The 20,292-nt window shown below is 40.8% G+C and overlaps 1 protein-coding gene across 1 annotated transcript in view; it reads right to left on the reverse strand.

The window, feature by feature from the left end:
* Nucleotides 1-20,292, reverse strand: part of Slc15a5 (solute carrier family 15 member 5) — a 100,413-nt gene that overhangs the window by 41,611 nt on the left and 38,510 nt on the right. The window contains 3 exon segments of the mRNA XM_006976499.4: nucleotides 852-983; nucleotides 9,411-9,593; nucleotides 18,757-18,943. Of these exon segments, the coding sequence (XP_006976561.2) occupies nucleotides 852-983; nucleotides 9,411-9,593; nucleotides 18,757-18,943 (502 nt within the window).

Here is a 20,292-nt window from a genome sequence, read left to right on the forward strand (position 1 = left end):
TTCTTCATAGTCTGAAAGCAAGTAAACTGAAGCTGTTTGTTTAAGAGAATACAAATCATCCCCTTCTTAAATTATTTTAAGTGTACAACCATAAATTTTTTTGAAAGTAGAGAATAAGTCTATATAGTATTTTCCTTAAAGTAAGCAAAAGCTAATTAAGATAAAATTTAAGGTACAATGACATTTAAAAATAGTATTTTAAGATAGGCCGATTTAAAAATACAGTCAAAGGCATGTCCCTGCAGCCATTAATCATGGCTTCCATGCTGCCTGCCTTTTCCACTCACAAGCCAACTTAAGATTATATTTTAACATTTGCATCTCAATTTTTCATATTTCTTATTTCTCTGTCCAAAATTTCTGCTGGGAAGAATTTCCAGATCATTTGTTAGCTACCTTAGGATTTGTCTTTGATTGTATAGACAACATTTGGGGCCAATCGAGAGCAAAGTAGGCCACGGGGTGCCCTGCAATCTTACATGTCTGCAGGTGCTAACTCTTCCGCATTGTCTTCAATAGCTACCAGCCATTATTGAACAGAGCCTCATCACAAGACCTAATGTGAATATGATGACCAGTTCTCTTTGAAATGCACTTTCAAAAGATGGTCTACACTGTCTCATGGGAAGTGACATTCTGTAATTACCTCCTCCTATCAAAAGAAAAACAATTCCCAGAAATTAATGAATGCAGCAAGAGTCTACTTCCTATCTTAATTCTATCTTAATTACAAAAGTGGATCAATTAAGAAAAAAAGACTATGCTTGCAAAGACCCTCTCCTATGGTTTTGTCTCCCAGCTCCCGAGTCATGAGTTCAGTGTATATAAGCATATGATGAGTGAATTCTTACCTTCTGAGATGAGATAAACCAATTCCACCAGCAGTGCCCCTGAGAAACAGGCGAATCCATGGAACAGTGTCAAAAAATTCATGGAAGTTCCTCTGAAGGTGCTTGGAATGAATCTGTGTATCACCATGGAGACTGGGAGAACAAGCAGAGGCCAGAATTAGGACCTCACCTAAATCACTTTCATAGACCACAACCCGATGAAGGCTGATCATGTATCAAATTTAGCAATGAGCAAAATGCATGGGTTGGACTTTGTTGAAGTTAGTGCACAGGTAGGCTATGAGGCAATTTACAGATAACTTTAAGGAATAAAATATGACAGCATGCAGCCTCAGACAGCTGCCAGGAAGAACTGATTGCTCGGCAGGCAATTGAGTGCTGTAATGTCTTCACCAAATTTCACCCATTTTTTAATATTTCTGAGGCATTTGTATCAAAGTGCAAGCTGTTTGGGATGGCACTTCTGTCACGAGGACTCTGCCTGTGGTTCCATGGCCTGGGGAAAACTTGAATTTATCATAGAAAATCTGCACAGGGATTTTGGAGTTAAACAAGAATGCTCTAAAATCTCACGACAATCATTTATTGACCCCGTGACCATATGTGAGTTTATTAATCTCAACATCTTGCTGTTTGAAATGGGAATATTATCATTACTCATATACAGAGAGGTACAGTGATACCTGATGTACTATCTATGAACTGAGAAGTTTACTGCTGATTTGCATGTATTAAGTCTAGCTACTTTTATTTATTTTTTCTTTTTAATAATTTTATTAACTCTGTGACAATTTCATATAATGTATTTTGATCATATTCACCTTTAAGTTCTCCCCCATAACTCCTTCCAGATCTAACCCACTTACTTATCCACCTACCCCTGCAGCATCATAGCTTCTTCTTTTTCATTTGTTTTTCAGTAACTCATGGACTCCAGTTTGTGTGACCCACATCTCTGCATGTGGAGCCATCCCTTGGAGCATGGTTGACCCACCAAAAACCACACCTTTAAAGAAGACTAAGGCTCCACCCCGTAGAAGCCATTCTCAGTTAGGGGTGGGGACGTAGACTCATGAATTCCTTCCCACTCAATGCGGTCATGTTGACTGGCTTGGTCTTGTGCAGGCAACCCCAGCTGCAGTGAATTCATGAGTGCAGTGGTCCTGCATGTCTAGAAGACACTTTCCCTCTGGTCCTACCCAACTTCTGGCTCTTATGCTCTCTCCACATCTGCTTCAGGAGTGGTCTCTGGGATGTGTGTGATATAGATGTCTCATTTGTGGCTGAGCAGATGACTGATTGCTGTTGTTCGCTTCACTTTGACCAACTGTGAGTTTTTGTGTTAAGGTTAGCCAACTTAAACAGTATTTATTCTATCTGTGCAAGGCACTGTACAAAACCCTGTGTATACATTGCCCATGTTCTGGTTAGCTTAAATTGTCAACTTAGCACAGGCTAAAGTCATTGTAGAGGAGGAGCCTCAACCGAAGAATTCCCTAAACCAGATTGGTGGGTGGGAAACACTTGATTATTAATTGTTATAGGAGGACTCAGCACACTGTGGGTGGGACCATCCCTAACAGGTGGTTCTAGGCTGTGTAAGAAAGCTGACGAGCATAAGCCAGCTAGAGAATGAGCTGGCAGGCAACATTCCTCTATGGTCCCTGTCCTTTTAGTACTTGCCTTGAGTTACTGCTCTGATTGCCCTCAGGATGGACTGTAAAAAAAAAGATATCTTTTCATCCCCTAAGTTAGTTTTGGTCAGAGTGTTTTATCACAGCAACCCAAAAGGAAGCTAGAGCATCCCATTAAAGGGGAGGTATTCAGAAAGAGGGAATAGCTTAAGCCCTGGCCATCTGACACAATTAACTGGCAAAGAGGTGAGACACATGAAGAAACTTGAAAAATTAGCTAGAAGTAATCTTTTCTGAAATTAGAAATGGATTAGAGTGAGTATACTGGATTATGTTTATGTCATACTAGCACAGCTGTGTTAAACTATTCTTGTTAAAACATGTGATATTTATTGTAGAATGGCATCTGAGGGTTGCTTCAAAATCACATAGCAGAGGGGGAGAAGGATGGAAATGACCAGAGATGACACATTCTACCCTGAGTTACACTTTGCTGATGCTGAAAGACGGATGCATGGAGTTCTTCTCACTAATGCCTATTGTTTTCATTCAGCAAATAAATAAATAAATACATAAAATAACATGAACCACCTTAATTCTGGTGGTTGAATTATGTGGTTTCTATTTTTCTTCTTCTTTTGTGTTTTGAAAAATTTCCACAATGAGATTGTAAATTAATATTAAGACTTATTTTTAAAAAGAAAAGATGATGAACTTGAAACACTAAACATTTCCTTGTCTTGTCTATAAGAATAAAGACATGTTTTTATTGCCTCTCTTGCTTCTTGGGAATTGGTCACACCTGGCTTACTTGTATTTCTCCTAGAAAACCTCGGCATCTGTCCACATAGTCCCCCAACTCCATTATTATCATTAATGTGTATGTGTGGTCACAGGGGCCATAGCATTTGTGGGGAGGTCAGAGGACAACTTTCTGGGGTCAGTTCTTTCCTTCTACCCCATAGCTCCCAAACACTGAACTCTGGTCATCAGGCTTGATGACAAGCATGTTCATCGCAGAGCCATCTTGCCAGCTCTTGTCCAGCACTGTGGTGGTTTGAAAGAAAATGACCCCCACTGAGGAGTGGCACTATTAGGAAGTGTGGCTTTGTTGGAGTGAGTGTGGCCTTGTTGGAGGAAGTGTGTCACCGTGGAGGCGGGCTCTGGAGTCCCATATATGCTCGTGTCACACCCAGTGTCTCTCAGTTCCCTTCCTGTGGCCTTTGGATCAAGATGAAGAATTCTCTAGCACCATGCCTGCCTGCACACCGCCATACTCCCAGCCGCCATGCTCCCTGCCGTGATGATAATGGACTAAACCTCTGAACCTGTAAGCCACCACCTCAACCAAATGTTTTCCTTTATAAGAATTGCTGTGGTCATGGTGTCTCTTCACAGCAATAGAAAACCTAACTTTAAATGTACTTACTTTAAATGACAAGCGCTTTAAATGAACTTACTAATACACAATACAAGTACATATTAATGCTCTTTCCTGTAACTGGACAACATTTCTGGTTTATATTTCTGCATGTCCTCCACTTGTCTTTACTTAGGGGCATCCCTGTCTACACTCCAGTTAAGCTGCTGAGAGCTGGGCTGGAGATGGGTAGAGGTGTTCTTTCCTTCTCTGATTTTAGACTCTGGAAGGGCTGACAGAGGAGTGCACAGTGCTACACAGGCTCTCAGCTGAATAAACACTGGCTGTGCATGAGGACAATGACAGCAGTAAATAACATACTGCAAAGAAAAGCATCTACTGTTGGTGGCCAGCTTCTACAGCTCTTCTGCACAGCAGAAATCACCAACAGAGTCCCGAGGTCAAGCCTTCCAGTACTTTCAGGAAGGTTCACATGCATGTAAGAGGCTCTGGGAAGAATTGATTCCAGTTACAATAAATTTGGCTTATGAGTCCTGCTCACCATAAATATGGTGAGACAAATAATGGGCAGGAAGACTAAGTGGGCTGGTTCCTTTCCCTGGGAAGAAGCACAATGCATGAGACCATGATTACTCTGCTCCTTAATTATTAATCCCAGGCTTTTCTCTTGCTAGAACTTCTGGTGCAGTGTATAATTCATGAATACACTTTGCCAGCTATCTGCCTGCTGGTTAATCTTTCTTTGGTGTCGTTTTAGTCATTTTTTGAAAGCCTCCAGTTCCCTTTTATAGGACTTAGCTTTTCAAGCCTTCAGATCTCCAAATCTCAGTTGCCTAATTGCATGTTCTGATCTTGTTCAACTTTAGTGATCATCAACTTGTGCATTCAGGCTCCAAGATGATTCTTGTAGCCCATTATGGCGCAGATATTACCAACAAGTCAGTCACTACTCTAAAATAACCACTATACTATGGAGACTCAGTACAAAAAAAATTTCAAAGTGTTTATGAAAACTGGTCTTCTTGCCAACGAGAGCTGAAAACGCGCCCCCGGAGAGCAGCAGGCTACGGTTTGTGAGGATGCCATTTGCAGCATGGGTCGAGTCTGTAGCATATGGAGACATAACCACCTTCCTAAGGCACCTGTGATGGGGAATTCGTTGCTGGAATTCTTTTTTACTCCAGTTGTTCTTGAACAGTTGAAAATGTGTTTATTATGTTTGATGAGAAGCAGTTTAGAACATGGAAAAGGGACATAATCCCAGAAATGGAGCTTCCACCATTGGACCTGGAGAGCACCATTCTGTCCTATCCCTGAAGACGTCAGCCTGGAATCTCATGATATCACATTATCCACTACTTCTCTTGTGTATTGTCACCTGCCAATCATGTTCACTGTTCTCAAAATTGACAAATTCTTCTCACCCTCTCAGTCTACAGAGTCACTTGAGTTAGATCTGAGCACCTTTAATATCGTATAGCCCATCCTTATATTCAACCAACTCTTGGTTTCTCTGTCCATTTACCTCTGATGTCTTCCATGCTACCTTAATTTTCAATCCATTTACACCTGTCATCACTATATCTTTAATCCACCTAGGGATAGGGCAGCTGTGGTGGGAAAGTGACCAGGCCAGCACCCATGTGCATAAAGTCATACTAGAGTATGGCCATACCCTGTATTATACATTGTCTACAGTTTGGTTTGTACCACAGTGCCATAGTTAAACACCCGAAATAGAGACGGAACTACACAGTCTATCTCTTATTGGCTGCTTTATAAACTAACCTTGGCCTGTTTTAGTAAGTGCCTCTCCCTGTGCTCTGATTGCCTCTGTTCTCCCCCTCACCTTCTGTCTTTCCTACTTTGTCTCTACCTCTTGACACCTACAAAGCTGTAAGTTGCCCAAAGACACAGTTTTGATGTATTTTCGTCTTGACTTTTTCTTGTGTTTTTGTTATTGGGGGTAAGTCCAAAGCTTTGAGGTCTATAAACGGCTTGATAAGATACTGCTGCAATTAAGCCTGGTTTGAAAGTCCTTGTTTCCCCACTTGGACTGGTAGCACATCTCCAGTGTACCACACGTCATTGTAGAGCAGAAGACATCCCTGGATATCTTTGGAGTGAGCCACTATGCCTCCTTGTCCACTGTCGTCAACATAGGACATAAAAATAGTTGATTTCCCTCATTCATGGTCTTTTTTTTTTTCGAGACAAGGTTTCTCTGTGTAGTTTTGGTGCTTGTCCTGGATCTCACTCTGTAGACCAGGCTGGCCTTGAACTCACAGAGATCTGCTTGGCTCTGCCTCCCAAGTCCTGGGATTAAAGGCGTGCACTACCACAGCCCGGGTCATTCATGTGTTTACTCAATTAAGAATACATTGGTTTATAGCATAGTGTGTATATACACATTTATGGAAGACTGAACTCAGAGGACTATGAGGATAAACCACAGGCACAAAAACTCATGCTTTAGGGAACATGTATTCTTCCGCCAAGAGGCAGACAGTATAGAAGGCAATTCAGGATTTTTGTAAGTGTTATTAAAAAAAAAGCAGTGTGTATGTGTGAGGTGGAGTAGGAGGAGGGGGGTTGTTATAGAGACAGAATGGGAAGTAACAAATAAGAGTAATAAGATGAGTGGATGACTTTTGAGAAAACTCAGTGAAAAGAAGCCATCATTTCAAAACAAAGGAAAAGGTACTATGAACACAAAGTCAGCCCACAGGCCTTGGAAACAGGATCACACTGAATGACCTAGAAACATGCAGACTTGTAGTGAGGGGTAAAGGGTCAGGATATTATAACATTTGGTGGGGACACTACACCGATGCCAAGTCAGGGTAAGGGGGGCGAGACTGTTTACTACTATGTCTACTGGGAAATGGTTAGCCCAGGATGCTGGGATGGATGTCTAGGAAAGGCTACCAAAGCTACTCTTAAGAGAATGGACTTGGAGCCAGAGAGATGGCTCAGTGGTTAAGGATACTGGCTGCTCTTCCAGAGGAACTGGGTAGAATTCTAGTATCCACATAGCAGCGCACAACAGTTTTTAAGTTCAAGGAGATCTGATTCTCATGCCCTCTTCTGGCTTCCAGGGACACCAGATACATGTTATAATGCCCAGACATACACAAAGGCAGACATTCATGCACATAAAATAAAATAACAATAATTTAAAGAAATTAAAAAGGGAGAGAAAGAATGGGCTAATGTGGCAGGAGAAGGAGGGGGTGTAAGTTCAGAGACTCTGGATGAAACAGTTGTGGCCAGAGCTAGGTCACATTTCCAAACATTCTAATTCTTGCTGTTGGGTTGAAGGCAACATGTAAGGAAGGAATAGAAAGGGATCCTAGGTGGCTCGTGGGAGAAAGGCAGTTCTACTCACTTCATTAGGTGTTTAATTTGTCTGTGACTCACGGAGCTGTGCCGAGTCTCGAGTATGGCACTACTAATTTCACGCAAACAGCAGTGAGGAAAATAAACTCATGCAATGCTGTTGATTGCAAAGCACTGTATATGTACAAAACAGTTGGCATTTTTTGCTTTGCACAAAATACTTCCCTCGATTCTTGGGATAACTCCTCTAGATGATGAGAGAAGCCCAGGGTTGCTTGGCACTGGCAGTCAGTGGCAGAACAGGATGTGAACTCAGGTCAGTCCAAGTTTAAGATCAGAAAGCTGAATGGTCATGCTGCCCCGCTTCCCTGGTATTACTTGATTTTACAGATCAACATTCCCATTTATACTTTTTGGTTTTATACTAGTTGGTTTTCAAAGAATGACCTCCCATTCCCATTCCCCCTAATGCTACGATATAAGAATAATGATTATTCTTTCTATTTTTAAGATCAGAAAGTTGAAGCTTAGAGATTAAATGAGTCCCAAAGACCCTCATGTAGCAGGTAGAAGGCTGGGCATGAAATCAAAGTCTCTGGTCTCTGGTCTACAGACCCTATAGTAGATAAAAGCTTACTTAGTTGAACTCAGTTTCCTGATAGGTATTCTAAAAGGTTAGATTAGTGATTACAATGCATGAGCCACTGTTTTTAATAGTTCATGGTTTTAATGATCTCTTTGGCTTCTAAATGTTGAAATCACTTTGCTCAGCAGGTTAGGAATTTCCTCCATGTAATCATTCTTCTTCAGGAGACCCAAAGAATTTTACCTATTTTCAAGAAGTTCCTACAAACAGCAATGGGCTGATCACAAATGCCACTGTGGTAGCATTTGTTCACACTTCTTATTTACTCTTTGCTGTGATACACAATGGCCTTCCCATCATAGAATCTAGTAACTGATTCATATGGAACATATAAACGACATGTTTTTAACAGAACAAGAAGAAATGTGAATATGTTTGTGACTATCATTAGAAAAATTTCATTAATTTATTTCAACTTTTTAAATTAATTCCTCCAGTTTTATATATGTGCACATTGTATGTGTGGACATAAATTTATTAAATATAGGCATAAAGAAGTTTGAAATAGCTCAGACTATAATAGACTCATTGAAGATTTTAGACACAAATGAAATGATTGGAAATTTTCATTTAAGATGATTATGCAAAAGTTGTGGAGAAGAGGGGGCAGTGGATATATGACACAGTTACGGGACTGGAGGGGTGGTTCAATGGTTAACAGCTCTAGAAGACCCAGGTTAGATTCCCTCACCCACATCATGGCTCACAGCCATTTCTACTCCAGTTCTAGGGGATCAGATACTCTCTTCTGGTCTCCAAAGGCACTGCATGCACAATACATGCAGGCAAAATACTCATATGTGGAGAATAGCAATAAATACATATTTTTTTAGTTAATCATGTAAAATATTCTTACTAAAGTGTGTAATATGGGTTGAGTTATGTGTAGTCACATTTCAGGGAACCATGAGGAGGGTCAAAACCCAAGATATGGTTGCTAGGTTATTTTGATAAGTGTGCAAGCACACAAACACACACATAAAAACATTACAGGAAGTTCTCGAAATTTCGTGGTAAAATATAAAGTGGCTAGTCTAATCAATATAAGCAATCGAGATAATCTATAAAGTTCTGATATTTAATAAACATAATTTGAACATGTCTTATGAAATACTGGTGATTACACTTAATCTAGGGTAATTCAATTTGAAGACATTGAGATATTAGGTAAATTGCATCAAATTGTCATCTCATTTGCATGTTTATATACTCTGTAAGTCCATGCCCCACTTTTGGGAGGGTACGGGTGTGAATGCCTCTGAGTCAGAGGGAGGGAAGTCAGAGGGTGGAGGACGGATGTTAACTCAGTGTGCTTCGGTACATTGTCTTCCAGGTTTATTTCTGCCCATTTCTGTCTGACCAAATGGTCTTGGCTCTAATCAGGTTAGCGAGTCCCTTTATCTATACCCTAATAGAATTAATAGTTGGTTATAGATAGCAGAGTGAGGAAAATCGAGACGTTGTTTCAAGTGAGGGTGAAAACAGGCTTGCTAGAGGCATCGCTGGGAATGCAGGCCATGGGGGCATGCTCCCCTCAAAGCACTCACAGCGTTACTCACCCGCTGGGTTGACCAGGGCTTCAGACACTCCAAGCAACACATACTGAGGAACCAGAGAGCCATAGGCCAGGGAGGAAACAGAGAAACCTTTGCCTGGAGGAGACTGCTCCTGGGCGAGTTTTCTGTTTATTTCTAGGAAGCCGGCTATTGCCACAGACAAGGCGGCACAACCGTTACCAGCAACTGCAGGGGAAGACAAAAGGAAAAGCTAGCTGGGAAGCATGCTAACAAGCCGCGAGGTTCCTTATTCCTTGACTTGGGGGATGTTTCTGGAACATCCTTCTGATGCACAGAGAGCAGACACCCCTGGCCCTTTCCTTCTGTTTGTCTTATCCAACTCGGTTGTGATAGTTTTTGTTTTATCTTATCATGCTTTTTTTTGTTTTTTTTTTTTATTTATTTGTTTTTTTCTGGAGCTGAGAACTGAATCCATTATTTTTTTTATTATCCCTTTGAAGCCTGTTTGTTTTCTAATGAGAATCAGAAAGTGAGTCTATCCAGATGGGAGGGGAGGTGGAGAGAAACTGGGAGGAACAGAGGGAGGGGGACCATAATCAGGAAATATTATGTGAGGAAAAAAAATCCATCTTCAATAAGAGGCAAAAAAAGAAGATATAATAGATTTTTTTTCATGATTGAAAGATTTTACACAGATCAACTTCACAATGGTTGAAAGGTTGTTTACCAACATGCAATAACATAGTTTTAAACATCTTAGAAAGCCTTCCTTATTAGGAGGACAAGTCATAAAACCAGGAATGAGTGTCAAGTTGATTTCTTAGGATTTCTCATTGTAATTTGCATCCTGAAGACACAGCTTACCGGTGGTAGAATATTTGCTTAGTGTGTGTGAGGTCCTGGTTCAACCCTACCACAGAAAGGTACCTAATTTAGAATTTGACTTCTGGAAGTGTCTTCTGAGATGCTTTTCATGTTATATAACTAGACAAAGACTACACACACTTGGAGTATTGACATCACTTGGTCTATGACCATCCCATCCCATCTCATCTGACCTCTCCTCCTCTCAGAGGTCAAGCAGGGGTTGTTAGTGCTTGGATGGGAGACCATCAAGTGATGGTCTATAGGTCAGAAGGTTTACAATCTGTCTGAGAAAGTTTATAGTATGTCTGCTGATTTGTTAGATTAGGGTCTGTGGTTTTGGTTTTCTATAAATGGTCAGTAATAAATACAGTTCCTGTAGGCAAAAGGAAAAAGGTAAAAAAGAAAATGTAAGTAAGTATGTGTGTAACAATAGGAATTTTTTTAAACCACCTTTTAATAATTCACATTGAAAATGACAATCTGTGAGGGAGTTGTGTAATTTCATGCAGCTGGGGCTCAAAGTTAACATTTCTTATGATTAAATAACTTGAAACATTCATATGTGCAAGTATCTCATAGTTTACATATCCACAGACATATCTGGGTCCAGATTTGGTCCAGAGCTATAGTGAGGCATTTATTTAGTAATCAGCATTTGCTGTTTGTTTTTAATTTTATTTTTGGCTTGATAACAAACTGTGGCCTTTTTTTCTGGGCCACTGCTACCATTCTACACATCTTCATGGACTCTTCGATAGCTGTCCTGGGCCCCCTTCTGTTCTTGACATTCCCCTGTGTGACCAGCCAGCAATGTTGCTGTCATTGGGAACTTGTTAGCTGTGGAGACTCTTAGGCATACACCCAACAACAGAATCAGAACCTACACTAAACTACATCCTAAGATGGTTCCTATCCATGTCAAACTCTGAGAAGCTCTGCGTTATCATAGACTATTCAACCTGATCTAGCTCAATCCAACCAAAAGTTCATCCAATCTGATCTAGCTTAATACCAAGGGTCCTTCTCTGCACAAATTGGGACAAAGCACATATTTAATTAATTGTTTCAAAAGGTCGTCTTACATTGCTGAAACCAATACCTGCAATAGGATCATTTATAAAGAACAGCGATTTATTTTCTCAGTTTTACAGGTTGGGAAGTCCATGATTAGGGCTCAGCAGCTTCACTTGGTGCAGGCCGATGTTTGGTCTATGTTGGTGCCTCCAAAGAAGATGAATGCTGTGACCTCACAGAGTAGAGTCAGAGGGCAAAAAGAACATACTTCTTTCATTAAGCCCTTTTTTAAGAGCATGGAATCCCATTCACTGCTCAGGCACCTCTTGCAGTCCAAACATCCCACTACTGTCCCATTGGACATTAAATTTCAATGTGACTTTCAGAGAAGATGAGATCATTTAAATTATAGCACACATTACTTAGATGACCTGGGACAGAGTTTATTGTATAAGAAGGATCTAAATTTTTGTTTGCTACTGCAACCTTAGGCCAGTGAAATTGATTCCAATCTAAATTTAATCTACTCCATTAAAACAATTTAACTGAGGTGAGATCACAGCATACCCAAAGCAGAGTGCCATTGATCAGAATGCACAAATTTTAAGTTCCTGTAGACCTGTATTAATAAGATGGAGCACAACGTTTCCAGAGGAGATATCAAATAATATATGCTTTAATATTTGCTATGTGACTGCAGACAAGCCCGTAAAAGTCTCAAAGCTCTCATAATGTATATTATTATACTCTATGTAATACTTTTTAAAATTAGAGCACAATGAAATAAGAGAAATTGGAATTTGTTCTCGAATTAACCCTTCCTTTACTGTTATGTAATAATAAATATAAAGTATATAATAAGGTAAGCTTATCCATTAGGATGGCTATAGACTTTTCATGGATAGTTTGATGTATGGAGTCCAGTGTGTCAGCGTGCTACCATAGCTATGAACTTCTCCTGAGGGGTTAGGACATTTTCCTTCGATCCTTCATTTAGCAGCTTTCCAGAACAGAAAATGAACTTGGCAGTGACTTTATTACCACGTGTTTGCTGCCTTTGGGGAAGATACTTCCCACTATGGAAATGGAGTGTATCAGGCTAGAGAGACAGCAGAGCATTTAACAGAGCTCACTGATCTGCAGATGGTTGGGATGTGATTCCCAGCACCAACATGGCAGCTCATAACTGTCTGTTCTAGGGCATCTAATACCCTCTTCTGGCCTCCAAGGGTGCTGCATGCAGGTGGTGCACAGACATACATGCAGATAAAACAAAATACCCATACACATAAAGTAAAAATAAACTCTCAAAAATTGCCCTGTGTTTTAAAATATTTTAATTGGTTTTGTTCTTAGTTACATGCTTCTGTGTTCGGGTGAACTACACTCCATCTCTGTATTGTTTCTGTTTGGACCACTGTTCTCATTTCAGGAGATGGGACTTAGTCTCTCTCAGGTTTTGAATGTGGAGCAGATCATGCATTTGACACGATCAGATCCAAGTATTGCTCTCTGTAAGGCATCAAACACTGCTTCAGATGGTGCACTAGGTCCATCATCTACTTCACTCCAAACTTCATTCCAACTTTATGTTAACTCAAAGACCTGAGGATAGCAATGTGCCTTTGTTAAATAAATGAACAACTAAGAAGAAAACTTATGAGGTGACCCAGACTCAGAAAGACAAACATGGCATGTACTCACTCATCAGTGGATACTAGATGTAAAGCAAAGGCTAACCAGACTATAACCCACAGCTCCAGAGAAACTAGAAAACAAGTAGGACCCTGAGAGGATGCATGGATTGCCCTGGGAAGGGGAAATAAATGAGATGTCCTGAGTAAACTGGGGGTGAGGGGGCAATAGAGGGTAGGGGATGGGGGATGAGAACATGAGGGAATGGGATGATTGAGCTGGGGGAGGGAGAACAATGAAAGAGATACCATAATAGAGGGAGACATCATGGGGATAGGGAGAAACCTGGTGCTAGGGAAGTTCCCAGGAATCCACAAGGATGACCCCAGCTTAGACTACTAGCAATGGTGGAGAGGGTGCCTGAGCTGGCCTACCCTGGTAATCAGATTGGTGAATACCCTAAATGTCAGCATAGAGCCTTCGTCCAGTAAGTGATGGAAGCAGATGCAGAGATCCACAACCATGAACCAGGCCAAGCTTCAGGAGTCCAGTCAAAGAGAGGGAAGAGGGATTCCATGAGCAAGAGACATCAAGATTATGATGGGGAAACCTACAGAGACAACTGAACCAAGCTACTGGGAACTTGTGAACTTTAGACCAACAGCTGTAGAGCTTGCATGGGACTGGACTAGGCCCTCTGCATAAGCAAGATAGTTGTATAGTTTGGTCTGTTTAAGGGGCCACTGGCAGTGGGTATAGGATCTATCCCTGGTACTTGAACTGGCTTTTTAGATCCCATTACCTATGGTGGGACACCCTGAACAGCCTTGATGCAGGGGGAGGGGCCTGGACCTGCCTCAACTGAACGTACCAGGCTTTGTTGACTTCCCATTGGAGGCCTTACCTTTTTAGAGGAGGGACTGGAGGATAGATTGTGTGTGTGTGTGTGTGTGTGTGTGTGTGTGTGTGTGTGTGTGTGTGTGTGTGTGTGTGGCTGGAGGAGGGCAGGAGGAGGGAAGAAAGAGAGGGATATGTTATTGGTATATTAAATGAATAAAAAACTTAAAAAAAGAAAGTGTATTTACTGCAGTTGATATCTACAAAAGTGACTCTTTTACCTGTTTACACAGTTCTTTCAATTAAATACTTTATAATGGGCATATAGGGTGTTTCTTGGGAAAATTCATCAACTCAAGTTAAACCTCTCAGAAAATAGTGATTGCGATCAGGCATAGCCTCCCATGCCTGTAACCAGTGCTGTGGTGGTTGAGACAGGGAGCTGCTGTCAATTGCAAGCTCAAGGTGGTCCAGGACTGTAATAGCACGAAGCTAACAGAAAGTAGAAGGGAGAGAAGAGAAAAGAGGGTGAACCCTACTTTCAGTCAACGGGACTGAGCCAGGGCTTTGGTTTTAGGCTAACCATCACTTCCTTTCCAACCCAAATGGGAACTTCCTGTGACAACCAATCATGTGAAGTAGCAGAAGGTACTGGTTATGCATAAAGGGGTCAACCCTTTGCTTGAAATGTATTACAACAGGCTTTCTGTCACAATCAGAATTTTCAGGTTATTGTAAAGTAGATCTTACAGATACTAGGATATATTTTGTCTGCATTTCGATTTAAATGGTACTTCAAAGCCAAGAGAATTGTATTCTCAGGCTTTGTATGGCACTTATTAGTAATCTTAATTGGGCTCATTTTAGTCAGATTAATACTAGTCTATGTCAGCACTCACTACTGAATACCACATTACATGATTGTAATCAGTGCTAAGGAAAGAAATACTCATGATATAAACAATTCTGCACTATAAAAGTCTGAAACAAAGTATGGCTAGTTATGACAGGATGAATCACAATGATAATAGCAACTTTAGAATTTTGGTAAATTAAGGTTGACTTTTTATGAGGGGATGTAATCTTCATAAATACTATCAGAACATCAAGCCTTTGCCTGGCATAGGTTTGGAAGGTGTAGAGGTTTATTTTTCTTTTTTGATGGTCTCTCATGTGTCCCAGGCTGGCCTCAAACTCACTCTGTAGCTGAGGATGACCTTGAACTCCTTTTTTTTGCCTTCACCTTTTGAGTGCTGGGATTGCAGGCAGGCATCCACATGCCTGGTTTATGATGTGCTGAGGATCAAAGCATGCTAGACAAACCCTCTCCCGACTGAACCAAAGCCTGTAGAGGTGCTTTTAATGACTGACATACTTCATGGTTTTATTTAGTGATGAACTCAGCAGTTTATATGGTGAATGAGAAATCCTTCTCATTGCATTGATTATGAGCTAGGTAAATTAAATGATTTATTAAATTCCAAGTTTGACCAACTAGGTGAGATTTCTCCATCTCCCAGGAGTCTGGGCTGTGATTCTGCCTCTCAAACACTATCATTGTCGTCATCACCCACTTCACTGGAATATGACTGTTCCTGAAGGCAGAGCAACTGGATATCATAAGGCTTGGAACAACACATGAAACAGCTGCTTCCTATAGCAACAAGAGGAGCTGTTGAATAATGTTCTCTGTCAGCTCTCCAATACCTAGAATCTTACTGGATACAAATCTCTGGGCATGTCTGTGGGGGATATTCTAGACCCACCCTATTCTAGTTTCATTATTTTGCTGTGACAAGCAATGTGACCAAAAGCAATCAGGTGTGGGGGGAGGAAAGGATTTGTTTGGCTGATACTCCACGTCCCAGTTTAGTACCGTGGGAAACTGGAGCAGGAACTTGAAGCAGAAACCAAGGAAAATGTTGCTTGCTGACTCATTCAAGGCTCCCACTTGCTAGCTTTTTTGTATAACTCAGGACCACCTATCGAAGGATGCTTTTGTTCACAGGGGACTAAGCCCTCCTACACCAATTAGTAGTCGAGACAATCCCCTATAGACATGCCAGAAGCCAAATATGATCAGGCAGTTTCTCAAAGGAGTCTTCTTCTCTTAGCCCTAGGCTGTGCCAAGATGGTGGTTGAAGCTAACTAGGACACACCCCTAGTGTGGGCAACACCAATCCATGGGCTGAAGTCCCAGGCTGAGTAAGAAGAAATTGAGCTGACTGTTAACATTCCCTCTCCCTGCTTCTTTGTGATACAATGTGACCCGATGCCTCATTCTCCTCTCATGGTACCTTTCCTCATAATAATGGACTGCATCCCCTCAAGGCATGAACCAAAACAGGCCTTTCATTTTATGAGCTGCTGCCGTCAGGTACTCAGTCACACCTTCAAGGAAAGTAGCCAGTGGAGGGGCACTTAATTTACTTTCCACTGCTAACTGAAATCAGCAGTAAAGATTTCAAGTTAATGTTGATAATTTAACTTCTATACTCTAATAGCCACATATAGTTGAATAATGGAATAATACTAATAATTCTAATGATAACAATAATAATAATGGTATAATGGCCACAAAATGAAGAACCTGAATTTAAATGACACTGTCTTGATAAGCTTTATATATTAAATTATCATTTATCATGCATCTAAAAATAATATATACATGATGATGCCCATGTTCAAACTAGGAACTCATAAATATATGCCCATCCATAATTTATATACCTATATGCCTCACTCATATTTTCAGGCATTTGAGTTCAAAGTGGAAGGAAATTTTAGTATTAGACTCACTCAATTATGTAAATTGGTATCAGAAAGTACCCTTGGTTTGGCTTTCATGTCCTGGTGAAACTTGTTAATCTTCCATAATCATAACCAGAAAATGGAAAACCTACCCAAATATCTAGTTTAAAAGACGCATATCATCATACTTTTATATTCCCATAGCAAAACATTATGCAAATAAATGAACAAGTATGCAAATGAATGAACATGTATGCAAATGAATGAATGAATGGAGTCTGGCTTAGAAACAACTGAATTCACTATTGCATACCCAGCGGAGCAAAGCTTCATTTCTTTTGAAGTGAGTCTAGCTTTCTTGTCTCCTGCCCAACAGGTCTTGTTGCCGATTTTCGTGGGAGATAATTTAGTTCATCAACAACATCAAATGATGTACTAGATAATTCTGCCACCTTTATTCATGAGAGCATATCTAGCAGACTAGCCATGATTTCAAATATGTCATAGAGAAAGTTGATCAAATTTAAACTGAACTTAAGATGCTTTATTCTAAGGAGGATTTCTAATTAAGCTCTGGTAGCTGTGTTGTTGGTCTGTTTCCTTAAAGTGGGCCAGATTTAAAATTTTCATGCATAAATTTGGTAGCTCTGCCTGTAAGTTTCATGATACTTGCGTAAGACTGGCAAGTTCTTCGACATTTTGTAACATCAATGGACTCTCCCCTCGCCGTCCGTTGCTTCTGTTCTGTTTCAATAGTGAGTTCACAGAAGTCAAACATACAAGGTTGTCTACTTTCATTTGTGTCTCCAAAGTTCAGGAAAGAATCCTGGGTCTTCTCTAAATAATACTGCTTTCTTCGATTTCTTCATTAGCAGACATAAAAAGCATATTTAAAACTCAGAGATTGTAAGAAAATTAAGACTTATATTTTGCTAAATGCTATTTACAATAATGACAGGCCTACCTGGTGAGAAGTAAATTCTGGAAACTTGTGTCCTAAAGATCTCTGTGTGGATGACCATAGTCACTATGATGATTTTAGTCACCTTGAGTTCTAACCAAAACCAAACACCCTGTGCTCTGATTGGTAGAATTATACTCAGGGGTTTGAGGAATACAGGAAACACACACGAAACGGCGACTCCTGCACAGAGAAACAGCAAGAAGTGTGTGTGGCCAGAAGACCATGACCTCTGGTCTTTAAGGAGAGACAGAACAGGTCAACTAGCAGGAAGAAGAAATCTGCAGTCTGTCCTTGACTCTTGCAAAGGAATCATGTCTCAGCTATCGACTACCACATTCGTTCGCCCTGTGTAATGTTTCCCAGGAGTTTCCAGTTTGGTTTTTCTTTTTTTCCTATCAAAGGACAAATGTGTCCCCTGCAAATGGTGGCCCATAATCACCAATGTTTGTAACACCTCTGCTGAGTATCAGGGCTGTGTTCTGGGCACCCATAGCATGCCAAGTGATTCCAAGTCTCACAGAACAACGTGACCCACGGTTTATGTAGGTTGTGCCCCTCCAAAAATCTAAAACAAGTCAAGTGCAGACAGGAGAGGTTAGGTGTTTCTTTCACTGTCCCCTTGACCTGTGGCTCTCTGACAATGCCTTCCTGAACATGGCTGGAAGGACATACCCATCAGAATGGATTCTGTGGTTTCTCTCCATTAACCAGATGAATTTTATTTTACAGCTTATGTATGTGTCCTAGGGAAGCTATCTTAAATTGTTCTACTTTGAAAACCCTTTGAAAATCATTGCTCTACCCCTTACTATCCGAAGAATGCCTCTATAGAGGCTGTGAATCAGGGAGCTAATCTTCTCTTTCGGGACTGGAGACAGAACATGTGGCTTTATTCATGTCAGGCAAGCATGTTAGAGCCTTATCTCCATGCTCACAGTACTCATTTGTAATAAACTTTGTTACTGGTTCAGAAATTAAAACTATTAATTTTTTTGAGATTCACCTTTTCTCTTTAAGAACACAGTAGGGACTATCTTAGGACTGAGGATCTTTACTGAAGGTAAGTCCACTTAGTGGTGTTCAGGGTCTCACTGTCTCTTTATATTGGTTGTGACTTCTGAGGAAGCATAAAAGGATGGATTGAAGATGTTACGTCGATGTCTGGGTAAGGATTCAGGGACCTGGATGCTACCACTCATAAATTTATTTATTCATTTTTGAAATTTCTGAAAGCTGTGCATCTATTCAAGAGCATGTAGCTAGGGTCTTTTTTGTTTCTAACTTGCAAACAATTTTCTCAGAATCCTGTGTTGTACTTACTAATGTATGCTGACAGGAGCGGTCCGTCTCTCTCAGAGGAAAGTAGATGGTTACTGCAGTAATCCATAAAGGGAGCCAGAATTAATAATGGCAGGATGCTGATGGCATTCATTAGTGCAATGGGCAGAGGGGATCCCCCCAAGTTCCGGTTGGAATTCATGGTCTGAAGATAGTATCCTGAAGGAATCTGCATTCGAGGAAGAGACGAGTTAGCCAGTGGCTTTCCTTTGAAGGGAGGGTACTCTGTCAGATGTCTCCCCCTCATGCATACTCTATGACAAGAGACATGGATGTCCCTTAGTTTTTCAAGACCCAGTAATGAGCTGATGAAAGATCTGTGATTCCAGAGGCCATGTTCAGTCCAGTGGCACTGTCACTGATTCCAAGAACTTTGTTTTGTCATTTGGTTCACTTCATAACTTTGCTGTCAAGGCCACAAGTAAGGAATCAAGTCACACAAATCCTTCAAACTTGTAAGACGAATTGTTAAATAGTCTTATTAATAAAAAAAAGTCAGAGCCAGATATTAGGGTAAAATCTGAAAGATCAGAGAAACAGAACAAGTCACAGCCAGCCTCACCTCACCAACTCTTCAGGTGATCTTATTTCCTCAGACTGAAAGCCTGAGTCCTCACCTAAATGGATCTCAGCTGAACTGTTGCTAAAAAGCCTCTAGTTCCTGTTTCCTCACACCTTATATACCTTTCTGCTTCCTGCGACTAAAGGTTTGTGTTCTTCCCAAGCAAGGACATGCGATCTCAAGTACTGGGATTAAAGGTGTGTGTCATCATGCCTGGCTCTGTTCCCAGTGTGGCCTTGAACTCACATAGATCCAGACAGATCTCTGCCTCCTGAGTGATAGGATTAAAGGCATGTGTACCACCACTGTCTGGCTTCTCTCTAATCTCGTGTCTGGCTCTGTCCTTTGATCCCTAGATAAGTTTATTAGGGTACACTATTAGGGTACACAATATATTGGGGTGCATAATATATCACCATACAAACTCAAATTGACTAAGTTTTCATGAACATTAATGCAAAAGCGCCAGAAAGTGTGGGTGTCTGATGAAACAAACAGGAGGGCCTAGAATAGAATTTATAAATGACATCTAGGTTGGCAGCAAAATAGTTAGCATTTATTAATGATATTTTCTGAGAGGGGACAATGAGGAGGCACATTGCTCACTGTGTACTATCTCCGTGAGCTTCCCAGAAGGGCTTTGTTTCTAGCCTCAGTCAAGCAACAAGAAGGAAATAAGATCAACTTTTCTGTGCTTGTGGATTCCTTTTAATTGTTTTTATTTAATGCTTTATTTATTTATGTATGGTTTATTAATTTATAACACTTTATTTTATGTGTATGGGCTCTTTGCCTGTGTGTGTGTCTGTGTACCATGTACCTGCAGTACCGACAGAGGCCAGAGAGGGCACTGGATCCCTCTGGAACTGGAATTACAGAAGATTGTGAGGTGCCACATGGGTGGGGAAAGTTGAACCTAGGTCCTCTGCAAGAGGAACAAATGTTCTTTATGTCTG

Source organism: Peromyscus maniculatus, chromosome 3 (genome assembly GCF_049852395.1).
Source record: "Peromyscus maniculatus bairdii isolate BWxNUB_F1_BW_parent chromosome 3, HU_Pman_BW_mat_3.1, whole genome shotgun sequence".
In the NCBI taxonomy this organism is placed as follows: Eukaryota; Metazoa; Chordata; class Mammalia; order Rodentia; family Cricetidae; genus Peromyscus; species Peromyscus maniculatus.